Source organism: Pongo abelii, chromosome 1, assembly GCF_028885655.2.
Source record: "Pongo abelii isolate AG06213 chromosome 1, NHGRI_mPonAbe1-v2.0_pri, whole genome shotgun sequence".
NCBI classification, from domain to species: Eukaryota; Metazoa; Chordata; class Mammalia; order Primates; family Hominidae; genus Pongo; species Pongo abelii.
The window spans coordinates 44,196,292-44,220,294 of record NC_071985.2 but is presented as its reverse complement, the minus strand read 5'-3'; the positions used below and the strand labels follow the sequence as shown (position 1 = coordinate 44,220,294).

At 51.1% G+C, this 24,003-nt stretch overlaps 1 protein-coding gene across 1 annotated transcript; it reads right to left on the bottom strand.

Annotated features, from left to right (window-relative positions):
- Positions 1 to 210: 210 nt before the first annotated feature.
- Positions 211 to 19,878, bottom strand: NUAK2 (NUAK family kinase 2). The gene is made up of 7 exons (NM_001132868.2): positions 19,528 to 19,878; positions 9,851 to 9,971; positions 6,711 to 6,862; positions 6,295 to 6,360; positions 4,321 to 4,440; positions 3,330 to 3,462; positions 211 to 2,644 (listed from the first exon to the last, which is right to left on the bottom strand). Exons 1-7 carry the CDS (start codon positions 19,756 to 19,758, stop codon positions 1,581 to 1,583), a joined length of 1,887 nt encoding a protein of 628 aa, NP_001126340.1. The 5' UTR covers positions 19,759 to 19,878; the 3' UTR covers positions 211 to 1,580.
- Positions 19,879 to 24,003: the final 4,125 nt, after the last annotated feature.

Genomic DNA, 24,003 nt, shown 5'->3' with positions numbered 1-24,003 from the left:
AAGAGCAAATGTGACCCTGGGCCCAGGGCCTTCCCACCTGTGTGCTTAATAGGGTCAGGCCAGAGCTACTGAGCTTACGTTTGTTTTGATTCGGCAGTTTTTCTGTTTCCCAACCTTGGCAGCCTAGGGGAACCAGTATTAGGAGAAGGCTCAAAAACCTGCTCAGCACCATCCCTCCCCACCTCAATCACCAAAGAGAACAGCAGGGCCTGCTTCCAATCACCTTTCTGGTTTTAATGGTACTTTTTGGCCACGGAGGTCCATTAGGTAGAGACCATTAGGTAGAGACTCAGAGTGTGGGGGGTTGTGGGAGGAGGTGGAAATAGTTGCAAAAATATCTCTCTGTACACAAAACTTAGATGTCATAGTGGATTTTCCCAGAACATAGCATTCACATGATTGAAAACAGCAAGATTCACCTTTCCTAAAACACAAAGCTGAGAACATAAAAATAAATATGGACATTCTAGAGTCCTGAAGGCCTAGAGAACACATCCATAGTCTGGACTTTAGAGCAGCTTAGAGGCAGAAGTTCTGAGTCACTGAGGTCCGAGGTGGAGTCCAGAGGAGGCTGGGCCCCTTGAGATGAAGTCCACACAGCAAGGCGGAGGCTTTTCAAGTCTTTCAGATTCACAGCAGCAACTTCAGGAGGCTCAGGCCAGGTTTGGAGGATGGAAAAGGGAAGAGAACCATTGAAGAAACAGAGATTGTGTTCTCTTACTCCTAGGCTAAATAAGGAAGGGTTAGGTGGGGCGCAGTGGCTCACACCTGTAATCCCAGCACTTTGGGAGGCCGAGGCGGGTGGATCACCTGAGGTCGGGAGTTTGAGACCAGCCTGACCAACATGGAGAAACCCTGTCTCTACTAAAAATACAAAATTAGCCAGGCATGGTGGCAGGCGCCTGTAATCCCAGCTACTAGGGAGGCTGAGGCAGGAGAATCGCTTGAACCCGGGAGGCGGAGGTTGAGGTGAGCTGAGATTGCGCCATTGCACTCCAGCCTGGGCAACAAGAGCGAAACTCCGTCTCAAAAAAAAAAATAAATAAATAAAAATAAAAATAAGGAAGGGTTACTCCAGACCATTCCCAGGATGCCTCACGCACATTAGGGGTGCCACCATCCAGTTCCGGTGGTTGGTAGGAACGGGAATGTGTGTGTAAAGAGGTCTGGCCCCACTTGGGCAGGGAATGAGTAGGGAAGGAGCTGTCCTTAGAAGGCACCATGTGTACAGAGTATTCGTGGGATGTAGGAGATGGGCCCTGGGAGAGTTCTCTTTCCAGGTCTCTGTGGCCCCTCCACGTACACAAGAAACAGGCAACGTGGACTCTGTCGCGGGCATTCCCGTTCCCCTCTCTTTATTATCCTCTTCGTTCAGCAGGGCTGAAGACAGACACTGAACCCTTGACGCATTTCATTTGCCTGCTTCCCACATCCAGCCCTGCCCAGGGCTCCACTGCAAACCGTCTCAGCCTTCTGAGCTGGGATGCAGGTCCTGGGAGGTGGAGGAGAAGGCATCTCCCCTCGGGGTGCAGCCAGCTGCATCTGAGAGCCTGACCGGGCTGGGGCAATGGCTACCCCACTCAGGTGAGCTTTGAGCAGACCCTCAGTGCCTGTCGGTAGGTCGCTGTCACCTCCTGGCAGTCTGTCAGGGAAAAGCAGCTGTCCCCCAAAGGATCCTGCCGCCAGCGCCTCAGGCAGCTTCCAGGGCCCTCTGAGGGGGGCTCCTCAAGCCCCGTGAGGTTGTCCACAGACACACAGCCCCGCAGCGGGGGCTCTGGGAGCCGTTCAGGCAAGTCCAGCTGGTCAAAGGACTCAGAGGACAGGATGCTGTCCTCGCTCACAGCCCCTGAGGGTCGGCTGGCTCGGGCCAGTGGGCGAGGTGGGGCGAGTTCATCCAAGGAGCCGAAGGTGGTGGGGGCCGCGAGCTCCAAGGCTGTCTGGGAGAACTTGCCATTGAGTTTGAGGATGCCTTTGCGATGGAGGAGCAGCCCTGAAGCTTGCGGAGGCTTCTGCTCCTTGGGATCCCCGCTCACAAACACGTCGCCTACGTCCAAGAGCTCCCCAGATTCACTGGGCTCGGGAGAGGAGTAGTAGCCAGACTCACGCTGTCGGGGCTTCTTGAGAATGCCCTTCTTAGGGAGCGGGGGGGCAGCCTGCCCTGGGCTCACAGGGATTGGGCTGAGCTCCGGAGGGTCCTCCTGTGCCCCCTCTGCAGAGGCTGACACCTTCTTCTTGAGAATGCCCTTTGGCAGCTTGAGGTTGCTCTTGCCAGGGCGATGGGCAGTGTCATCAGCCGTGTCACTGTGGAGAGACTGGGCCATGTCATTCTCCTTGCGGGACTTCTTGAGCGAATGCTGGCGCTCCAGGCCAGGGGTGGTGCTTCCCCCACCAGGTGCATGCTGCTTGAAGAAGCTGCACACCTTGGCCCCATTCTCCAGGAGGGGGCGGGAGGAACGCCGGAGCCAGTCAGCCATGGAGGCGCGGGCAGAGTCACTGCCAGGGTGCCCACCCTCATGCGGAGCCTCCTGCTCTCCCACTCGGGTGGCGTAGCCCCAGTTGACCCACCAGTGACTGGCCACATCCTCCAGGGTGGCCCGGCGGGTGGGGTTCACCATCAACAGCCACCGGATCAGGCCACAGGCATCTAGAAGACAAAAGGCAGGTGCTTCAGTTTGGCAGCTCCCAGAATAGGCACTCCCTGTCCCCTGTCCCCAGCTCATCCCCTTTTGAGCTAAGACACTGCATACTCCTGGGTCGGGTACGTCCCTTCCAACCTAGGGCTCTATACATGCCTTGGCCCAGGACAGCTCCCCAGTCCAGACTTCCTGGACTGACTCCTCCAGCTGCCTCTCTGTCCTCTGACCCCTCAGGACTGTGACCCCTTCATGAGCCCTTGTGTGTATGTTGGTGTCTATCTTCTCTCTCTCCATTGAAATTCAACCCTCTGAAGGTAGAGACTGTGTTCAGGGTAAACTGGGGCTCTCACACACTTCTTCCTGCCTTCTGAGTCATAGTGAAGGACAAAAAGATTTCTGAGGATGAGAACAAAAGCAATAGGAAATGAGACAACTGTAGCAAAGAAGATCTAAGTGAGACCTTAGGAACCACTTCCCAAATATAATCAAGCATGCCCCTGTGGGGAAGAAAGAGCTATCCCCTCCTTCCCCAGAGGTCTCGACATTGGACATACGGTGGAGGGTACCCTAACCTGCCATGGGCCATGATGGACTGTTGCCCTTTTGACTTTAGTGCCACTGTGTAGTTCCTGCCTTAGGAATGAGTGAAGGACACCCCAGGCCTGGATAAGAACGCCCACACCTCTCACTCACCAGAGGGTTTAGGTGGCTCCCGGTAGGCCCCGTTGCTGATCTGTTTCACTAGGATCTTATGGTCATGCCCGTCAAAGGGCATGGTGCCATGCACCAGGATGTAGAGGAGAACACCCAGGGACCAGCTGTCCACCTGAGAGAGATGGGGGACGTCAGCAGGGATGCCCATACCAGACGGGAAAATGTTACATGCTAGAGAACTCAGAGGCCAGCACACCTGAGGATGACCCACCTCTCCTACCCAGGGGCCAAGACGGGGATGCTGCAGAAGGGGTCTGAGATGTTGTCAATCGCATTCCCTGGGAGGGACAGCCACAAGCACAAGAGCTATAACCAGGTCATCCCTTCCGGGCTGGGGAAGGGGTGGTTGTGACAGATATCTCTACATCACTCTCGGGAGGCTGGACTGGGTGCTGGGAAAGGTAACAGGAACGAGGAAGGTGAGGAAGGCAAAGAACTAACCTAGGAGTCAGGAGACCTAAGTTCTAGTTCTAGGGTTTTTTTTGTTTTTTGTTTGTTTGTTTGTTTGTTTGAGATGGAGTCTTGCTCTGTTGCCCAGACTGGAGTGCAGTGGCATGATCCTGGCTCACTGCAACCTCTGCCTCCCAGGTTCAAGTGATTCTCCTGCCTCAGCCTCCCAAGTAACTGGGATTACAGGTGTGTGCCACAAAACCCCATTAATTTTGTATTTTTTTTTAGTAAAGACGGGGTTTCACCACGTTGGCCAGGCTAGTCTCGAACTCCTGACCTCAAGTGATCCACCCACCTCGGCCTCCCAAAGTGCTGGGATTATAGGTGTGAGCCACTGTGCCCAGCCTAGTTCTAGTTTTGCCATTCCTGGCTAGACACCTGGCAAGTTACTACTTTTTGGGAGGCTTGAGTTTTGTGCTCTGAAGATGTGAATAACGAGAAAACTAGCCCATCAATCTCCCAGGATCTAAAGTCATAGTAAACGTCTGAGGCAGGCTGGCAGGGGAGAGTGGCCACTTACCTCTGGGCCTGTGTAGGGCTTGCCATTGACAATCTCTGGCGAGGCATAGAGGGGGCTCCCACAGAATGTCTGCAGGAACTTGCCTTGATGGTAGAGGTTGGAGAGGCCGAAGTCAGCAATCTGCAGGATTGAGTCAAACACGGGCACAGGTCATGTCAAGGCCTGGGTTTTTCTGTAGCTCTTGGCCCTCCCTTCTCCAGACCCTGGGGAAACCCAGGCTCCAATAGAAGGAAAGGGTCCCCATGACCCCTACCCCACACTGAGCACTGTCAGCATAGCTCAAGCCCTGGAAGAACGAACCCTGAGGAGCTGTGTCAATAAGGAGCATCTACGCAGAGGTATGCGGGGGCTCCAGGATCCTCACTGCTCCCCAGACCACTTTGTTCACATGGCATTCCACTACAGAGATGCTCTCTCATGCCCATATCCCTTGGAAAGTCTCCCATCTCCTTCTAGAAGCCTAGAGTTTCCAATGCCTCCCTGGAGCCCCTGCTCATTAGATCTGCCTTCCAGACAGACTGTACACTCCCATGCTGACCTCCTTGCCCCCACCTCTCCTGCAGCTGCTAGCCCAGGTGAGACCCTGCATGAGGCTCTAAGGATGTTTAGTGACGGAAAGGAGGGTCAGCCAGATGGAGGGGGAAAGCCAGCACCTCGTGATAATGTCATGGCCCTCAGGAACAAGCAAGCCCTGTAACCAATGAACCACATAAGACTTGAGCTGCCCTTCCTAGCAAAGGGCTCATTCCTGTGTGCACACCTGGGCAAGAACTTGGTGGCAGGAACCTGAGGTCAGCCCAACATAGCTAAGAAGCAATAATGAGGGCAGAACAAACGTCAGGGCTGTGGTTACAGCCCAGGACTCCCTGAACCATCTGATACTGGGGGCTTGAGAACCCAACCCCATCGTCTCGTTGCCCGGAGAGACCCTTTCCCACCCATCCTCAGTTAGAGGCTGAGGCCATGCCCTGGTGCTCCCCACCTCTTCACCCCATCAGAGGGTTATGTGTGTTCAGGGTGGGGAGGGGCTGTTCGTGAAACTCTGGCTCCTTTGTTTATGGTTTTATTGGCCTCTTATCAAGCAGTTACCAGTTGAAGCCCATAATGAAGCACATGATTGGTACAGATAGGAAAGTTCATGCCTGTCCATGTTTGTGCCTGATTATGACGGTTTACTGGCTCTGGCTTCTCTCCCTTCTGGTCAGCATCAAAGAGAGCCCCACCTGCTCTGGGAATTGGCTGGTAAAAGGGAATGAACTCAGTACCAGGGCACCTCAGGGTACAGGTCAAGAGCCACTGGAAAAGACTATGTCCTGGGTTCAGGAAGATTCTGAAGAGGGTCAGAGTGCAGCGTCACCTTCCCAGGTGCCTGCAGGGGCCAGCCTCCCTGTGCCATGTCCTTCCTCCAGCCCTGAGATCTCAGTTTATCCCATCAACATGAACTTCTCCATGCCTAAATTTAACTACTTAAGCATGGAAATCTAGCAGCTGCAGAAAGCAGGAAGCTGGAGCTGGAGTCCTTCATCTGTGGGAAGTTTCCAAAGGGCTATCTAATTGTAGCAGATTAAAGCATGCATGTGTATGTGTATGCAAGTGTGTACATACATGAGAACTCAGGCCGGGCCTGTCCCAAGGTTGTAGCAAACCTGACCTTAGATCTAGACTCCTGTCAGCCTTATGACATCAAAGGAGCACTGATCTGGGAGTCAGAAGATCTTGGTTCCAGTCCAGGCTCAGCCACGCGCTAGTTGTGTGATCTTGTGCAAAGCACCCCTCAGCTGAGGCTCCAGCTCTCCATCCACACAATGAGGTGTTGGAATGGATGATGGCTGAGGTTCCTACCAGTACCAATGAAGGTCAGCCTTGCTCAGCTCCTTCAGGAATCCACCAAGAGCTTAGAGCTACTTGGCTGGGGACAGTGCAGAAAAGCTGGGGTGGGCAAGGAGGCTTCTAGAAATAAGAAGTGGGACTCACCTTGATATTCCCATTGGCATCCAAGAGGATGTTCTCCAGCTTGAGATCTCGGTGGACAACTCTGTTCTGAAAGAAGGAGGGGGCAGTCAGGGGAAGGTCACCAGGGAAGGGAAGATGATGAGGGGCCCAGTCTGGAGACTGAGGTAAACACAAAGGGAGCCAAGTGGGCTTGAGCACAAGTAGGCTGGGAATGCCTATCTTTATTGGCATGTGCTGCAAGAAATCACAGGCCCTTCTATCCCTGGGGAAGGGACTCAAAGTCAGAGACACTGACATTTCCCTGAGAGTCCAGAATCTAGTTTTGCCTCTGTTTCTGTGTGATCCTGGACAAGTCATGGAACCTCTCTGGTCCAAAACAGCCCTAGAGCCCCGGGGACCACCCACTGAGAACATGGCTGGAGCAGGTAGGTGCTCACCTGATGGCAATAGTGCACGGCAGAGACGATCTGCCGGAAGAAATGCCTAGCTTCGCGCTCACTGAGCTGCTGCCGCTCGCTGATGTAGTCATAAAGGTCGCCCCGGCTGGCATATTCCATGACGATCACGATCTTGCTGCTGTTCTCAAACACTGGGCAGAGCAAGGCAAGGAACGTCAGGCCTTCCCAGAGTGCACTGCTCTCCACTGGGGGTGACTCACTCCTCCCCCACCCCAGGCCCCAAACCAGACAGGACCCCCCTCCAGAGATATCTGCTAATGGGGCTATACGGTGGCAAATAAGGGCAGAAGAAGGGCCTTGGAAGTTCTCAGCATCTTCCAGGAGCCATGAGTTAAGGCCAAAGACACTGGCTCATCCTCTGCCTCCTTGGAAGTTCAGGCTTTTGGGAATTCTGAAAATGACCCTGCCCTTTCAGGAAGGCAGAGACGTCACTAGATGGGAATGAAAGGCCAGGCTCCTTGGTTCAAGAACCTGGTACTTTTTCACCTTGTGGCCTTGGGCAAATCTCTTCTAGATACATGAGTAAGAATGCAGGTTTGCTGGGTGATCTTGGACAAGTCATTAAACCACTGTGCCTCAGTTTCCTCATTTGAAAAGCAGGATAATAAGGCAACCTCACAGGGCTGGGGTGAGAAACATAAAAAGTCAGCAGCAGTTCCAGGGCTGGCTGAGCAAGCTGGTATAGGTCTGACATATAAACAAGCACTCGATAAACGGTACCTACGGTTATTTATTTATTTATTGAGACAGAGTCTCGCTCTGTCACCTAGGCTGGAGTGCAGTGGCGTGGTCTCGGCTCACTGCAACCTCCACCCCCCAGGTTCAAGCGATTCTCCTGCCTCACCCTCTCGAGCAGCAGGGATTAAAGGTGCGCGCCACCATACCAGGCTAATTTTTGTATTTTTTAGTAGAGACGGGGTTTCACCATGTTGGCCAGGCTGGTCTTGAACTCCTGACTGTGTGATCAGCCCACCTCGGCCTCCCAAAGTGCTGGGATTACAGGCGTGAGCCACCACGCCCGGCCACAGTTATGTTTATAATCAGTGCCCTCATGCATACATTTGAAAAATAAGGCCAATAATAATGTCTGTCTTGAGGATCAGAAGAGGGAATAAAAGTATATTAAAGTGGATCATGAACTATAAAGCACCATGGAGAGCTGAGTTATCCATCACCATCTCTGACTTCCATCCAGAGGATCCAGGGCAGGGCCTCATGCATAAGGTCTTATACACAGAAGCAATCAATACATATTTGGTAATTAATTGACTGGCTGGGTTCCTGGCAGCCACCTCATCCCAGCTGGCTCATCTCTCTGGGTAGGAGTGGCCCTCTCGCCACTTGAAGACTAGGTAGGGAGTGGCTGGTTCACCAAACTGGCCCTTCTGCCTGGTGTGTGTTAGAACATGTATGTCCATGACATTGCATCTTTGTGTCAAACGGGTCCTATGAGTTTGGCTTGCTTGGCCTGCCCCAGAGCTAATGCTGTCTAGGCTCTGAGAAGGAGTGAAGTGAAGAGGCTTCTCCCTAGAGGAGTCCCAGCTTCCAGGGAATTGGATACATGGCCAGGAGGACTGTCCTTTTTTCCAGGGGGACAGAAGTAAATGGCCCTTATCTGTGGAGGCCCAGCCTCCTGGGGATGCCTGGCGGAGACTCCACCCCTACCGCTCTCATCATCTCTGCAAGGGTGCGTGCAACCCTTGTGCCATAAAATTGGGAGTCAAAAGCCAGCCAGGGCACATTTTGGAGAACAGCTAGGTTAGAGGTCATTTCCCAGGACTGAGGCACACTCACTACCTCACATCCTTTGAAGCCTGTAGCAGGAAAGGGATGAATCTGGGGGAGCCCCTCCAGACACACAGTAACTATGATGTTCTTATCTCTGTTGAATCTGAAGGTGCCAGAGAAGCCATACCCTGAGCTGCAGCGCTCAGTTCCCAGATCTAGCTGGAGATATGAGTGTAAGGCAGAACTCACACACACATGCACACACACACACATGCACACACACACACACCAATCACCACACTCAGCCTAGCTGGAGATATGGGGGTTAGGCAGAATTCATATACACACACACACATATATATACGCACACACACATATATATACGCACACACACCCCAATCACCACACTCAGCCTGGCTTAACCAATACTTTGTCATCTCCCCACTCTTCCCTGAGGGAAGCACACAGAGATAAAATTAGCCTCCTCAGCCACTTGCCTGGCTCTTCATGGGACAGGCTCAAGCCACAGGGCTATGTCTTAAGGCTCTACCCTTAAGGCTCTACCCTTAATCTTTATATGAACACGACTCAAGAGCAGAGACTGCTCTATTTTTTTCCCCACCAGGAATATACAGACAAAGGGCAGAGCTACAGGCTCCCGTTCTTCCCTCCTGTTGCTATCCCTCGCTTCTCATCTAACTGATATTATGTAAAGGCTCGACGCAGACAGGTGTGTGTAGGAGAGGGCTCCCCATCTTTCCTTCGTCACCCTCTCTTGCTCACTTTGTTGTCTGGGTCATGGGGAGGCGGGCAGCTGGAGTGGTGAAATCAGCACTGATGTCAGAGAAGAGGAGGCCAAGAAAGACAAGGAGAGGTAGGAACCAGCCCTGTGGCAGGATGATTCAGAGCCCAGGTCAGACTCTAGGAGGTCTGGCTCTTGGGACGCATAAGAATAGCACCCACGCACCTGAGACAGGTGCAGGTCTATGTATGTTTCAGCCTCCCCCAGATTGCTAAGGAGCTCACTGGGTTGGGAAGGTAGTGTTCAAGTAGGGAAAACCGAATTATAACAACAAAAAACCCTGCAATTCCTTGAGTACCTCCCATGAGTGGAGCATTCAATGACATAAACAGTTTGATCTTTGCAACCACACTGTGATGTAGATGGGATTACCCCATTTTATAAATGAGGAACTGAGACCCAGAGACTAAATTCAATGAGTTGTGCAAAGTCATACAGCTGAGTTTCAAATCCAGCTCCTGCCCTTCTCTAGAGCCTGTATTTTTTTTACTTCTTTATGTTGTTTCTTCTGACACATGTACACACGTATGTGAACACACACATGCACACACATAGACCCCCAAGTTCCAGCTTTAAGAGCCCACTGTACCTTCATGGATGGCAATGATGTGAGGGTGGTTGAGTGATGACATGATCTCAATCTCCCTCCGTATGTGCATCAGATCTTGCTCATCTTTGATTTTGTCCTTCCGGATTGACTTGATGGCCACCTGGGAACAGAAGGCATGAGAGTGAGGAGAAAGGATCGGCAGAGGACACTCTGGGGGCCCTGGTCCTGGTGGTTTGCCTGTAGCCGCTATAAAGGCCACAGAGTACACGCACAGAAGCCACTCCATCCTTCACCAGGGTAGGTGGCAGAGAGGCTGGAGAGCACTTTCTCTAGAAGAAGATCTCACCTGAGCTGAGTGCACATGGTCCATGCAGCAGGAAGGAATATGGACCAGTCACCTCCTTATTCATAGTCTACAGATAGACAAGGAAGGCAAAAACCTGCATTTGCAAGGCTGATGCTTTATGAATTATAAAGCAAATGTGCCAATCTGCATCAGGAGGACAAGGACCAGCCAGTTTTGCTCACCACTGAATTCTTGATGCTGAGCACAGTGCCTGATGCACAGTAGGCATAAAATAACTCCTTGTTGCATTAGTAAATGAACTGGCCCTCACAACAACCTTGGGAGGTGGGCACAAAAAGCATCATCAATACGCTTTACAGGTGAAGAAACTGGGACCCAGAGAGGTTAGATGATGTGCTCAGTCATACGGTCACTAACTGGTGCAAGTGGATTCAACTACTGGCCATCTGATTCTGAGTTTGGTACTTTTTCTGCTGCAGTTCTGTAACTTGCTATAAGCAATCAGTCCCTAGCCACAAAGTGGAAACAACCCAAATGTCCATCAGGAAAAGTAGGGATAGGTCTGGGTGCAGTAGCTCAAGCCTGTAATCCAAGCACTTTGGGAAGCCAAGTCAGGAGGATCACTTGAGGCCAGGAGTTTGCAACCAGCCTGAGCAACATGGTGAAACCCTGTCTGTACAAAAAATTCAAAATCTAGCCAGGTGTGGTGGCACATGCCTGTAGTCCCAGCTATAGGTGCGTGCTGAGGTGGCAGGATTGCTTGAGCCCAGTAGGCAGAGGTTGCAGTGAGCCATGATTGCACCACTGGACTCCAGCCTGGGCAAAAGAGTGAGACCCTGTCTATAAAAAAATAAAAAAAGAAATGTAGGAATAAATTACATGTGGTATGTCCATAGGATGGAATAGAATATTATTCAACCATAAAAAGGAATGGAATTCTGACACATGCTATAACATGGATGATCCTTGAAAACATCATGCTAAGTGAAATAAGCCAGTCACGCAAGGATCAATATTGTATGATCCCACTTAAATGAGGTACCTGGAATAGGCAAATTCATAGGGACAGAAAGTATTAACAGAACGGTGGTTACCAGGGACTGGGGGAGGGGAAATGGGGAGGTGTTGTTTAATGTGCATAGAGTTTCGGTTTTGTAAGATGAAAAGAATTCTGGAGATTGGTTTACAACAACGTTAAATTTAACACTACTGGTACACTTAAAATGGTAACTTTTATATTACGTATGTTTTACCATGTTTTTAAAAATTGGTCCCAAAATTATGAAGAAAAAAAAAAAAAAAGCCCCCAAACACCAGTCTATTCAGTCCAGATGAGAAACGTTCCTCCCCTGACAACAAACAACTCAACAGTTGCTTGCTATCTCAGTGCTTGCTATCTTAGCCCAGTAAGATGAAAAACACTACATGAGGACTAAGCCCTCCAGGCAGTATGTGTGGTGGGCTCAGGAAAGGTGGAGAGAGGCAGGAAGAAATGGAAAGAGGGCTGCCCAGGTGCAGCTAGCAAAGCTCTGAGCCACCGAGGGTCTCGGTCCCTCTCTGCTCCACCTTCCTCAGCAGCAGCTCCTGGACAAAACCCCAGAAAATACCAGGGAGCAGGGCCTGAGGCACGGAGCTGGGGAGAGACACTGCCTGGGGAGTCTGTCACTGTCCCCCTGGGCGAGTCCCCACCCCTTCTCAGAGCCTCGGGTTTTTTTTTTCTGTGAAACAAACAGGTTGAACTAAGAGATCTGAGGTGCTTTCCTGCTCTGAGTCTATGAAATTAGCTGTGCAGATGCCACGGGGCCCTCAGAGGCTGCAGGGCTAGGCGGGAGCAGGGTGGGGGTGGGGTGTCACAGGGCCGGCCAGTTCCTGGCAAGTGCTGCCCAAGGACGCAAATGGTAAATACGAGACTTCCTCTTATGGGGGATAGGCAAGTTGTGAGAAATCTGAAGACCTAGACTGTGGTAAACAGCTCCTCGTTCAATTTCCCAGGAGGGTTTGCCTCCCCTCAAGATTCAAAGGGAGACAGAAAAAAGGAAACCCCTGCTCGAGGGGAGGAGCCTCTAATCCACCCTTTCACAGGGCTCTGGAGGCAGACAATGGCTTCTGGCTTACAGGGGCAGCAGGCCCTGCCGGCCTGTGTTCTCCATCGGACAAGAATGCGGAACAGCCCTAATCCCGTAAGAGGAGCTGCTCACAATGCCCTGGCCCGGTCACCCCGGCAACCGGCCAGGGATGGCGTGCCCTCCACCCCGCTCCTCCCCCAGAGCTTCATCTTTGAAAGAGGGGAGGCCCTGCTCTCGGGCCCTCCCTGAGCAGGGCAGGGAGGACAATGGCAGGCGGGAGGGATGGTCACCATGGAGCCTCCTCCCCAGGATGCTGGAGAGGCCCATGCTGCAGCTGCAGGGGATGCGATGGAGCTATCCCCCTTCTGCTCCAAACCATCCATCTCTCCCTAGTGAGCTAAGCAAAAAACAAAAACAAAAACAAAAACCTGGGCTTGGAATTGGGCAGGAGGCCAGGGGTAGATGTAGAGAGGGCTTGAATCCTCCTTTAACTAGGAGGTACCTCTCTCTCCTGGATTCAACTTGGAGTATCATTCCCACACACCTCTCGCCTCCATACCCTTTTTCCTCTCCCTGAAGGGGAGATTTTATGGACAAGTTATTTTCTCTCTAAAATTCTTTGTTTAAAATAAAACAATGGATAAAGTTCTATGAGCTCTTCAGAGATAAAGGTCCATAAAGAGCAAAACGATCAATCATATATAAACACAAATCCCATATCTAGATAATCAAAACTATTTCAGAACTTAAGATGTACACATAGGCACATCTTGGATGCATAGTTGTGTACTCGCAGATATAATAGTGAAATAAATCATCATAGGCCTAGGGGGCAGAACTCTAAAGATGACAAGGCCTAAAATAAATGAGGTTCCAAAAAAGGGAGAAAGGGGTGTTAGAGGGGCTGGGAGGAGTCTCTGCATGGGGGAGAGTGCACAAGTTGAACCCCAAGATCCATCTCTTTCAACTCCAGAAGCCCATGATTCTACACCAGAATTGTTAATCCTCATTGAACAGTTCCAGCCTCCTGCAAGTTTGTGCTCTGATATCAGGGGGTAGGTTAGGGACCCACCAGGTATCCATATTAGGTCCCAGGAGATCACAGTATGGCTGGCACTTTCCAGGAAGCAAACAAGTTATGTCATCAGGCCTCCATCAGTCTCCAAGCAGGTGGCAGACAAAAAGAGCCATGCATCACCACCCTGGTGGGGCTAGGCCACTGCTCCCCAGCCTATCCTGGCCCCACAGGAGAGGGCTCTAGCTATCTGCTGGCTAGCCTGTCAAAGTAAATTAGAGCAACAGCTCAGGCCTAGACAGAGCTCAGCATACAGAAAATGTTCAACAATTGTTTACTGGTGAACATAAATCGCAAATATTTACTAGTTAAGTCACTGGGCTGATGACCTTTGACTGAGATGGAAGCAGTGCTCAGATAAGATTTTCTCCTCTTCTTCCTAGACATGGGTGAAGTCCACCTCGGTTATAAGGACTAATTTTTAGGGACCTTTGTTCTCATCTGCAAGACAACCAGGCAACTATTCTCTAGAATAAAAATACGTTGATTAGGCTGGGCGCAGTGGCTCATGCCTATAATCTCAGCACTTTGGGAGACCGAGGCGGGCAAATCACTCGAGGCCAGAAGTTCAAGACCAACCTGGCCAACATGGTGAAACCCCATCTCTACTAAAAATACAAAAATTAGTTGGGCCTGGTGATGTATTCCTGTAATCTCAGCTACTTGGTGGCTGAGGCACGAGAATTGCTTGAACCCGGGGGGCAGAAGTTGCAGTGAGCTGAGATTGCACCACTGTACTCCAGCCTGGGTGACAGAGCGAGCCTCTGTCTTAAAAAAATAAAAAATAAAAATAAAATGACTAAAACCAAGGAAGAGGGTAACAATTGCTGAACCAATCACCCAGAGGCAGGAAGGCCACATGCCTGAGACAGTCCTGGTCTAATTACTAATATTGCCCCTTTTACTCTCCAAAGTATCCAAGTTTAGATAATACCATATACAGCCACCCTACTCAGAAGGAGAAGGAAAACCAGATTCAATGACAATAACATAAACTTGAACATCTGATTAGTGGAGATGGCATCAAGAGCCCAGGAATCGAATCCTTATTTGCCCGTATCGAGCTATGCAACTCAACATAAGTCACTTGACCAGATAAGTCTGGTTAACTCATCTGGCTGGTTTTCATGTCCTCATCTGAAAAACGAAAGGATATTTATTCTCCAATCATCTGCTGAGTGCCTACTGTGTGCCTGGCTGGTACTGTGCTAGGTGTTAGGGATTCAGATAAAAAGTGGACAGTCCCGCAGTCCAGTGGGAGGACTGACAATTAATTAAACTCCATTCTATTGTGATAAATGTGGCAGTTGATGTCCCTGCCTGCAGAGAGGCTCCAAGAGCACTGGAGAGAACTTCCTTTGCCTATAGGAGGAGCAGGGAAAACCACCTCTGGAAGAAAAACTGCTTTCGATTTTGAAGGATGAGTGAGGTTTGCTAAGCCAAGGGAGGTGGGCTAGGGAGGGGCAACAAGGGCATTCCAGGCAGAAAGAAAGGTTTGAGCAAAGGCCAAAAAGAAAGAGCCATTCACGAATTTGCACATCAGGATCTCTACGCACCCTTCCAAACTCTAGAATTCTATGCTGAACTTCTTCAGAAATGGGCCACCTGCTACTATGCCAGGAAGGTGCTAGCCAAGTATTATTATAAGCAGCCCCATACTATGGCCACGGTAGCCTGCTTGAGCATAATTTCTGATTCTGTCCCAGTGGTTTTCTTGCCCCTGCAGTCCTAAACATTGGAAAAGGCAGCAGGGTTAATTCCTCATTCTATTTTGCAAACAGCACACACTGAAGTCCAGAAAGGCACACTGACTTTTCCAAGGTTCCACAACACATCAAGACACAATCAGGATTGAAGATGGAAGGATGGTGCCGGGAGAAGCTTCCATCTCAGCCATAGAGATTTCCCTGCCTGCCTCCCATCCCTGGAGAAGGAAAAGCCCCATATCTTGCCCTAGGCCAGGCTGTGCAGTATCACCAGCCACCCCATCCCACTTACAGATATACAAATATGCCCACTCCTCTGCAAACACCCTGGAGAGGTAGGTGCTGTGGCTCAATTGGTAAACACTGCCTCCCTCCCAGGGACTCAGATCAGGAACGATCTGGATTCAGGAGAGGATGGTAGAAAGGTCTTAGAAAAAGAAGATCCAGAGATGCTGGTTCCAGGTGGAGGGAGAGAAGGTGCAAGCTGGGCATCTCTGGTCATAGTTATCACCCAGAGCTGGAGCCAGGATCCTTGATTCCTCTCTGGCCTTTTGTGGAGCAGTTGCTGTCTGGGAAGCAGGGCAAGGAGCTGGGGGATGACCCATTTAGATAATGGAGGAGAGGTTGGGCTGGGCTGGCCCAGGCTGGGCAGAGTGGGGGTGGGCCTAGGGGTGGCTCGCCATCCCACCACACCAGCCAGACAACTAGGCAGGGATCAGGAATGGGCTCCGAGGTGAGCCTGAGCCACCTCCCTATACTGTGCTGCCCCCTCCTTGCCATCCTCCAGCCCCCTCTACTGGGTAGCTGGGCAAGGAGCTTCCCTGCCCAGACTTCTTGTGTGGTTTGGCTGGGGCTCAAGGACAAGAGTGGCCTGCAGCCTCCCTCCCTGCCGCTTAGCAGGCAGGTGCAGAGGGAGCTGGGAGGGCAGTGTCCCACCAAGCAAGCCCTTGGCAGCCAGCCAGTCAGGAGTCCTTCTCTGGAGCTGGGGCCGAAGGAGAGACGAGGACTTTGAACAAAGCAGCAACCAAAGTGGTTTGGCTTAGGGAAGCCAAGCACAATCCATACTCTTTCTCAGGGTAGGACAGACCTCCAGAATGCAGGAATTCCCCAGGAAAGGGAAGGGCAGGACTTCATCAAAGCCAGCCTTGCTGGGATAATAACACTGTGTGTGTCAAGCACTTTACATATGCTATCTTACTTAATCCTAAGAGAATCCCACGAGGTAGGAATAATTATCACCCCTACTTTACAGATAAGGAAACTGAGGTACAGAGAGGTTGCACAGCTGGTAAGCAATGGAGCCACGATTTGAATGCTTGCAGCCTTGACTGTCAGCTAGGCAGCATCCCCAACAAGGTTTGAAACCCTGGAATATAGTGTAGTTCACCCACCCAGAATCCTTCAACACAGTCACTGTATGTGAGGGTGGGGGATGGTTCCCAGTGACTCTTCCCACCTGAAGCCCTGCCTGGAGTGCTGGGAAAGGCAGCGGGAGCTAACTATTGGAATAACAAAGCACACTGAGGCAAGCCTGGGCTCATCTCAAGGCCAGCTCCCAGTCTAGGACTCAGTACTTTGTCATCCAGGAGCCCATATTGCAGGCATGCCACTTACCAGCTACAGGATAAGTCACTTCCCCTCTCCAGGCCTCAGCTACTGTATCTGTCAATGAAGGACTCGGACCACCTCAGTCATTTCCAAACATATTGAAATCCTGCACTGCACTCCAATACATAAAAAAGACAGAAACACTCTTGCTCCAGAGCACCACACACTTGGACTCACGCCCCTCATGGTTCCCCTTGGAGGTAAGACTTCCATGCAGATCATCCAAAGGCTTTGGTGGACTCCACCATTTCAGAGACCCCAGCATGTGTTTTTCTCTTTAGGGGGAGGGGTGTCCAGGGGAGCTGGGTGAGTCCCAGGAGGAAATGTCATTTGGATACCAGGAATGTATTGAAGAGCCAATTTTTGTTTTTCCTTTGATGTCCTCCTAGAGCAGCCATTAGTTCCGCCCACCTGCCCTTCCCTCAGCCAATCCCATCTGGCCCTGATAATCCCATCTAGGCAGGTTGGGAGCGGCAAGTGTGCTAGAAAGGTGGAGAGAAAATTGGGATGGAAGTCACCCAGCTGGCTTTCCTCTGAATCTAGCTCCCACCAACAATCTCAATTCATTTTGGGGGAGGTCTTGGTCAAGCTCCCACACCCCTCTCCCACACTGAAGTATCCTGAGGCACTAGGTCTCTCTCGATTCACGGAGGACAGTCAAGAGGCAGGGGTGGGGTGGGGTGGGGAAGAGGCAATGCTCCAGAATTGAGAAACCATTAGCACAGCAGGCAGCTGCTCTCCAAGAAGGAAGGAGACCCTGAGCAAGTTCCCAGCTGCAGAACTGGGTGGTCTATGGATCAGGGAGGTTCACAGCAGGTCCCATGCCTACTGATCTTGGCTTCCTATGTACAGCAAGAGGCATGAGGCCAGGGAGTATCTTCTGATGTAATAAGAGCTGGAATCCCTGCCTAAATCCACTGAAGTTTGAAAACTGAAAGCTAGTTTATCTCATTCTGGAATCAAATGAGATCTCTCTCTTACTCTCTCTCTCAGGCATGTCCACACACACACCCCACAGTGACCTGGGTCAAGAGCCTGATGGGATCTCTGAACTTCAATCTCAGTTTCTCAGTTTCTGGGCCACCCCAGTCCCCACGACCCAGTGTTCCCACCCCCAAGAGGCACGAAGCACAAGCCACCAGCAGCTATTTTCCAGCTAAGCCCCTGACAAAGCCTGGGTCCAACAGCCTCAAGCCTGGAGCCTTACCGGGCCCTCACACTTTGTAGAAAGAGAAAGAAAAGGCAAGCCAGGAAGTACATGATTGCCCAATAGCTGTAACCTGGCAGCAGGCAACTGGGGACTGTGCCAGGCGATAGCAGGAAAAACATACTCGGTCCTATTGATGGGGCCATAATCTACCCCTTTCTCCAACATCCACTCTCCTTCACCAATGAAATGACTTCTTGAATTTCAAACCAGCTACTGGCTGCAAAAGCAAACACAATCTGGGGAAGTAACTGCTGATGTAGCCAATAGGGCAAACCACACACACACACACACACACACACACACACACACACACACAACACCCTCACAACCAGCACCCAACTGGATTTGGCAAAACATAATAATGCCTAAACCACCTGCTTTAAAAGGCTTGTTAAAATATACATTATATGGCCCTATCCTAGACCTTCAGAATAAATTACTCTGGGTGTGGAACCAGATAATGTAAGTATTTTAAACAAACATCCCAGGTGATCCTTACGTACTTTAAACTCAAGTTTGAGAACCAGTTAACCACTGCTAACTAATTTTGACAAATTTGCCGTCCTTTCTGGGCTGCCCTTTCCAGAAATTCCCACTGCAAGTTCTTGTTTTGTTTTGTTTTGTTTTTGAGACGGAGTCTCGCTCTGTTGCCCAGGCTGGAGTGCAGTGGCACAATCTCGGCTCACCGCAAGCTCCGCCTCCCGGGTTCAGACCATTCTCCTGCCTCAGCCTCCCCAGTAGCTGGGACTACAGGCGCCTGCCACCACGCCCGGCTAATTTTTTGTATTTTTAGTAGAGACAGGGTTTCACTGTGTTAGCCAGGATGGTTTCGATCTCCTGACCTCATGATCCGCCCGCCTCGGCCTCCCACAGTGCTGGGATTACAGGCGTGAGCCACCGCGCCCGGCTATCTCACTGCAAGTTCTATGTGTTAGGAGCAATATAAGTTCATATTTCGATCTTATTCAATCCTCACAGCAGCTTGTGAGGCAGGCTGTTTTCTACAGTTGTGCAAAAGGGGAAACAAAGTACAGAGATGAAGGAAATTGCCCAAGGTCACACAGACTGCTAGACTCCTACACTCGCACCAAAGTAACAGGGCATGTTCTTGAAAAGGCCCCCAAACCAAAAGGTGTCTCTGGTACAGTGGACCCAGTTTCACATTTTCCAGAATCAAAAACTAATCATAATGAAATTTCAACTAAATTTTAGAGCTGGAAAGGACCTAAATGTCAAAACCCACCCCCTGTGCCAGAGCTCCAGTGTGCTGGGCTGCCAGATTCTTGGAGTTGGGGAAATCCACACCTCATCCATTCATTCAACCACACACATATTTACCAAATACCTATTAAGATGGGGTGCCTTCTACTTCCTCTTTCCATTGCACTCTATTGAACAGTCTGGTCCCAGCAAAACTCAACTTAAGTCCCATCCATCTTATCCCAGGACACGACACGATTCGTTTTTCCGCGCCAACTATCCATAGCCTCCCTTTTATTTGGCAATCATCACAGCAGTACGGTGTTGCTGGCTGGGGTTCGCAAGTTTGCGACCACTGTCCCTGCAATCACGGACTGACACATCTGCCAGGGACACCCCACAGCAGCCCCGCAAGCTCAGCGCGGTAAAGACCACGGCTGGCCTCTCCGCCGAGCAACTAGCGAGCCGCCGCCCGCCCTCCTCCGCTCCCTGCCAGCGGCCAAGCCCGAGCCCGCCCCGCGCCGCGAGAGGGAGCCGCACTCACCAGGCGCCCCGAGCTCTCCCGCGCCTTCTTCACCTTCCCGTAGGTGCCTTTGCCCAGGGTCTCCAGGAACTCGTAGCGGTGCCGCAGGTTGTGCTTGTGGTGGTGCCGCTTCACCGCCTGCTTCTTCATTAGGGGCTTGGGCGACTTGATCAGCCCTTCCGCCAGCGGCCGGGCTAGCTCTGCGGCCGAGGGAGTGGGGCCGGAGCGCCGCGCGAAAACCAGCGACTCCATGGCGAGCAGGAGGTGAGCGAGGGCGGCAGGGGAAGAATCAATAGGCTGTGCGGGTAGGGCTGAAGCGCGGGGCACAGGTCCCGCACCAGGACGGGGAGCCACAGCAGTACCAGAGCGCGCAGTAAAGCACAGCATTCCAAGTTGTTATAAACGCCCTGAGCCCGAGGCCCTGGACACGCCCCCCGGCGCCCATTGGCCTGCTCGACGGCGGCGCGTGACCACGGCCGTCCACATTGGCTCTCCGGGGCTCCAGGCCCCCCTCCTCCCCCTCGGCGTGGCCGGGAAAGGTGTCAATGGAGCCCCGCCCACCAGGAATGGGGACCAGGGGATTCCAGCGGAGGCCGCCTGAGGCCCAGAAGCTTACTCTGAGGGCCTTTGGAGATGCACTTGCCTCTGAGTGGCGCTTGGTCCTGGTTAATGCCCTGTTGTTTTATTGTACTCTGTTCTCAGTTGGCAAGGGGCGATCTGAGGGCACTAAAGGTCACCAAAGTATTTCTTCATCCTGAGTAATTTGCTTGTCCTAAGCCAAAATCTATAATTGCTTGACCACTTCATTAAGTCCATAAAAGAGAAAGGGAGCTGGGATGGGACGGAGGCAGAATCCAGCCTAGTGGGAGAGTTAGTGCAGAGCTGTCCTATGGTTCGAGTTCACTTGTCTTCAGTTAGATCAACTTTACTTGGATATTGGAATCCAGTGGCTCTGGAAACTTCTTCCTTATTCCTCAAAGATGGCTTCTTAGGCGAATCGCCTGAGGTCCAGGAGTTCAAGACCAGCCTGGCCAACATGACGAAGTCCCATCTCCACTAAAGATACAAAATTATCCGGGCGTGGTGGTGCGCGCCTGTAATCCCAGCTACTCCGGAGGCTGAGGCAGAAGAATCGCTTGAACCCAGGAGGCAGAAGTTGCAGTGAGCCAATATGGCGCCACTGCACTCCAGCCTGGGCAACAAAGTGAGGCTCCGTTTCAAAAAAAAGAGGACTTCTAAGGTTGAGTAGATTCCCTCAACCACTTGGTGGAATTTATTTATGACGTGTGGGCCGGAGGTGGAGAGAACCCAAAGGGATACATATTTATTTAAAATTTTTACATGCCGACTATCTAACCTGTGTCCCTAAGTCTGAAAATAGTTGCTCCACCCAAGGTTTTCTTGTGATTTTGGTGCCAGGAGCACTGGTGGTAGGTTATGAGGTTTGACTTGTTTTTGTTTTTTTTTTTTTTTGAGACGGAGTCTCACTCTGTCGCCCAGGCTGGAGTGCAGTGATGCGATCTGGGCTCACTGCAAGCTCCACCTCCCGGGTTCACGCCATTCTCCTGCCTCAGCCTCTCCGAGTAGCTGGGACTACAAGCGCCTGCCACCACACCCGGCTAATTTTTTGTATTTTTGGTAGAGACAGGGTTTCACCGTGGTCTCGATCTCCTGACCTCGTGATCCGCCCGCTGCGGCCTCCCAAAGTACTGGGATTACAAGTGTGAGCCACCGCGCCCGGCTTGACTTGGTTTTTGAGGCCTGGAGTTGCTAGGTCCAGAATCTCCACTCTGAGTGCTCAGAGTGAAATGAGAATGGCCACAGGTTTTCCTTCTTGCTTTAAATGGTAGAAAGAGAACATTTCCCCTTTGGCCATCTTGATAACCTAATCCTGTGAAATGAGTATTATTCTGTCCAAGGCCACACAACTGGTAACAAAGTGGTGGGATTTAGACCCTGGTCCTGAGGAAGAGAATGGAGGACAATAGACCTGGATCCTCTTCCCTGAGGGAAACCCCTTCTGCCAGCCAGTTTAGGGCCCTGGATGGATTCCAGCTATGCTGGGGAGCCAGCCTTCCCCTCAGGCCTTCAGGAGGATGGTGCCTCCCCTGTGTATCCAGGGCATGCTAAGGATGGAGAAGGACTCACCCCCAGTGGCTGCCCACTTTTCTACTTCCACTGATCCTTTGATTATTTTTCTAGTGTGAGTTACAGATGTCTCCATCCCTCTCCATGGAGCTCTTTATCTCCTTTGTGACTGGAGAGGATCCATCTTACACAGGAAACCAATGTATCCCTCCCAAATTTGGAGGGCCACAGGAGGTGGCGGCTGGTTTGGCATTCTTCCCTCCACCAGCCTCCCCTTTTGCTGTGGGTTTTCTGTGCAAATAGGATGAGACCCAGAGATAGTTGCCTTGACTTGCTATCTCCTTTCCCCTCTGAAATCTGCTTCTATTCCTGGGGGCTCATCCAGATGATTAGGATTCTCAAAAGGAAGTACGGATAACATAAGAGCAAGCACAGGGCCGAGTGTTGGGGGACCTGAGTTCGAGTCCTGACTCTGACACTAACCAGTTCTGTGGCCTTCTACTAATTACTTCATTCTACAAATACTGGTGCCCACTAGGTGCTGAGCCTGGGGACGCAATCGTGACAAGATTCCTGCCTTTGGAATGTTCTCAGTCTAGTGAGAAATAAACAAGTAAATCCTGTACAGAGGGAGAAGGGTCCATGATGGAAGAAGAACAGATTGCCTTTTCTTTTTTGTTGAGATGGAGTTTTGCTTTTGTTGCCCAGGCTGGAGTGCTATGGTGTGATCTCAGCTCACCACAACCTCTGCCTCCCGGGTTCAAGCGATTCTTCTGCCTCAGCCTCCTGAGTAGCTGAGATTACAGGCAGGCGCCACCATGCCCAGCTAATTTTGTATTTTTAGTAGAGACAGAGTTTCTCCATGTTGGTCAGGCTGGTCTGGAACTCCTGACCTCAGGTGATCTGCCCGCCTTGGCCTCTCAAAGTGTTGGGATTACAGGCGTAAACCACTGCGCCTGGCTCAGATTGTGTTTAAGATATGTATCCCAGGTGGGAGGAGGCTGGTCAGGGGCAGGTTCCTAAAGCCAGGGCTTTTTAAGTTGACACCTGAAGGACAAGTGGCAATTGGCCAGCTGAATCAACATTTCTTCATAAGATGAAAGAATTATACAGATGAGCTTAATATTTCTTTTAAGGCTTAATCTAGCTACACTCCTGTAATTTTTTCCAGGTATCCCCAACACCCAGTGTGCTGCGAGGCACCTAAAAGTCGCTCCATAGATGCTTATGAACTGAAGGAATGGATGTGCGATGGAATCCAAAGATGAAACTAAAAGCACCTACATGTGATTGGGCCCACTCCATTACCAGCTATCTGGCCATGGTCGGGGGGAATCATCTGCAACCTCTTGGACCTTCTCACCCCTGCTCCAGCTTCCTTTGACTACAATCTGAATTGCCATCTAGGTGAGGAGCCATGGGTGACCAAAGATCACAGCAGGTAGGCAAGGAAGACAGACAGCCAGAACAGCATATGACTCGGAAATAATCTAAGCTTCTGAAACTCAGATCTCAAATTCCTTAATGGAGGTCTGGTTGGTGGGAGAGCAAGAGTGCCTGACAGGGAATCCGTGTTGGTCAGGGACTCTGCCACCAGCAGTCTTGGGGAATTCCTGGGTCATGTGGTTGGATGTGTGGATGTGCTGAGATATCTGGGTTGAGCTAAGCTACTCTCAATCCTCCCTGCCCCACTATTGACTCCTGGAAGGGAGACGCCTACCCCCCCAGCCCTAAGTCCCATGGCTGATCCATGTCTGAGGGGGTCATGGGGGAAAGCTGTTTATTGGATCTACTATGTGCTGTGCTGGGAAAACAAGTGGGAACAAATGTCTGTCCTTGTCCTTACACACTTCACAATCTGTGTGTGTGTGTGTAGGGGAGTGGGGGTGGGTCCAGACTGGTAAAAGGGGATTTGAAAGCAGCTCAGAGTGTGGACTGCTGTGATGTGTCCCAGTGGGAGCAGGGTGCAGGCAGGAGCAGAGGTGAGAGGCACCAAGGCCATGCTATGGGGGTCAGGTGAGGGTTGGGAGCAGGTAAGGCAGATCTCAGATACCTCTAAGATGAGTCTGGAGCCCTGAGGATGAATTACAGCCTGTAGTATTCCCTACCTCCCCCCTCCAAGAGAGGGATGCAAATCCTGTTAGTCGCTGGCAAATTGGGAAGCCTAGCTCAAAGCTGCCCTCTTCTGACCAAACTAAGCCTAGCATGTTTTATGGGATGCCCGAAGCTGTGACCACAAGCAGAAGTGGGCTTAGGCAATTTGTTCCTCCAGTAAACCATTCATTTGTTCGTTCATTCACTCACTCATTCATTCATTCATTCATTCATTCATTCATTCAACAAATACGGACTGAGTAATTGCAATAACAGCTATAATAATATGTAATATTTATTAAGCCAGCCCTGGTT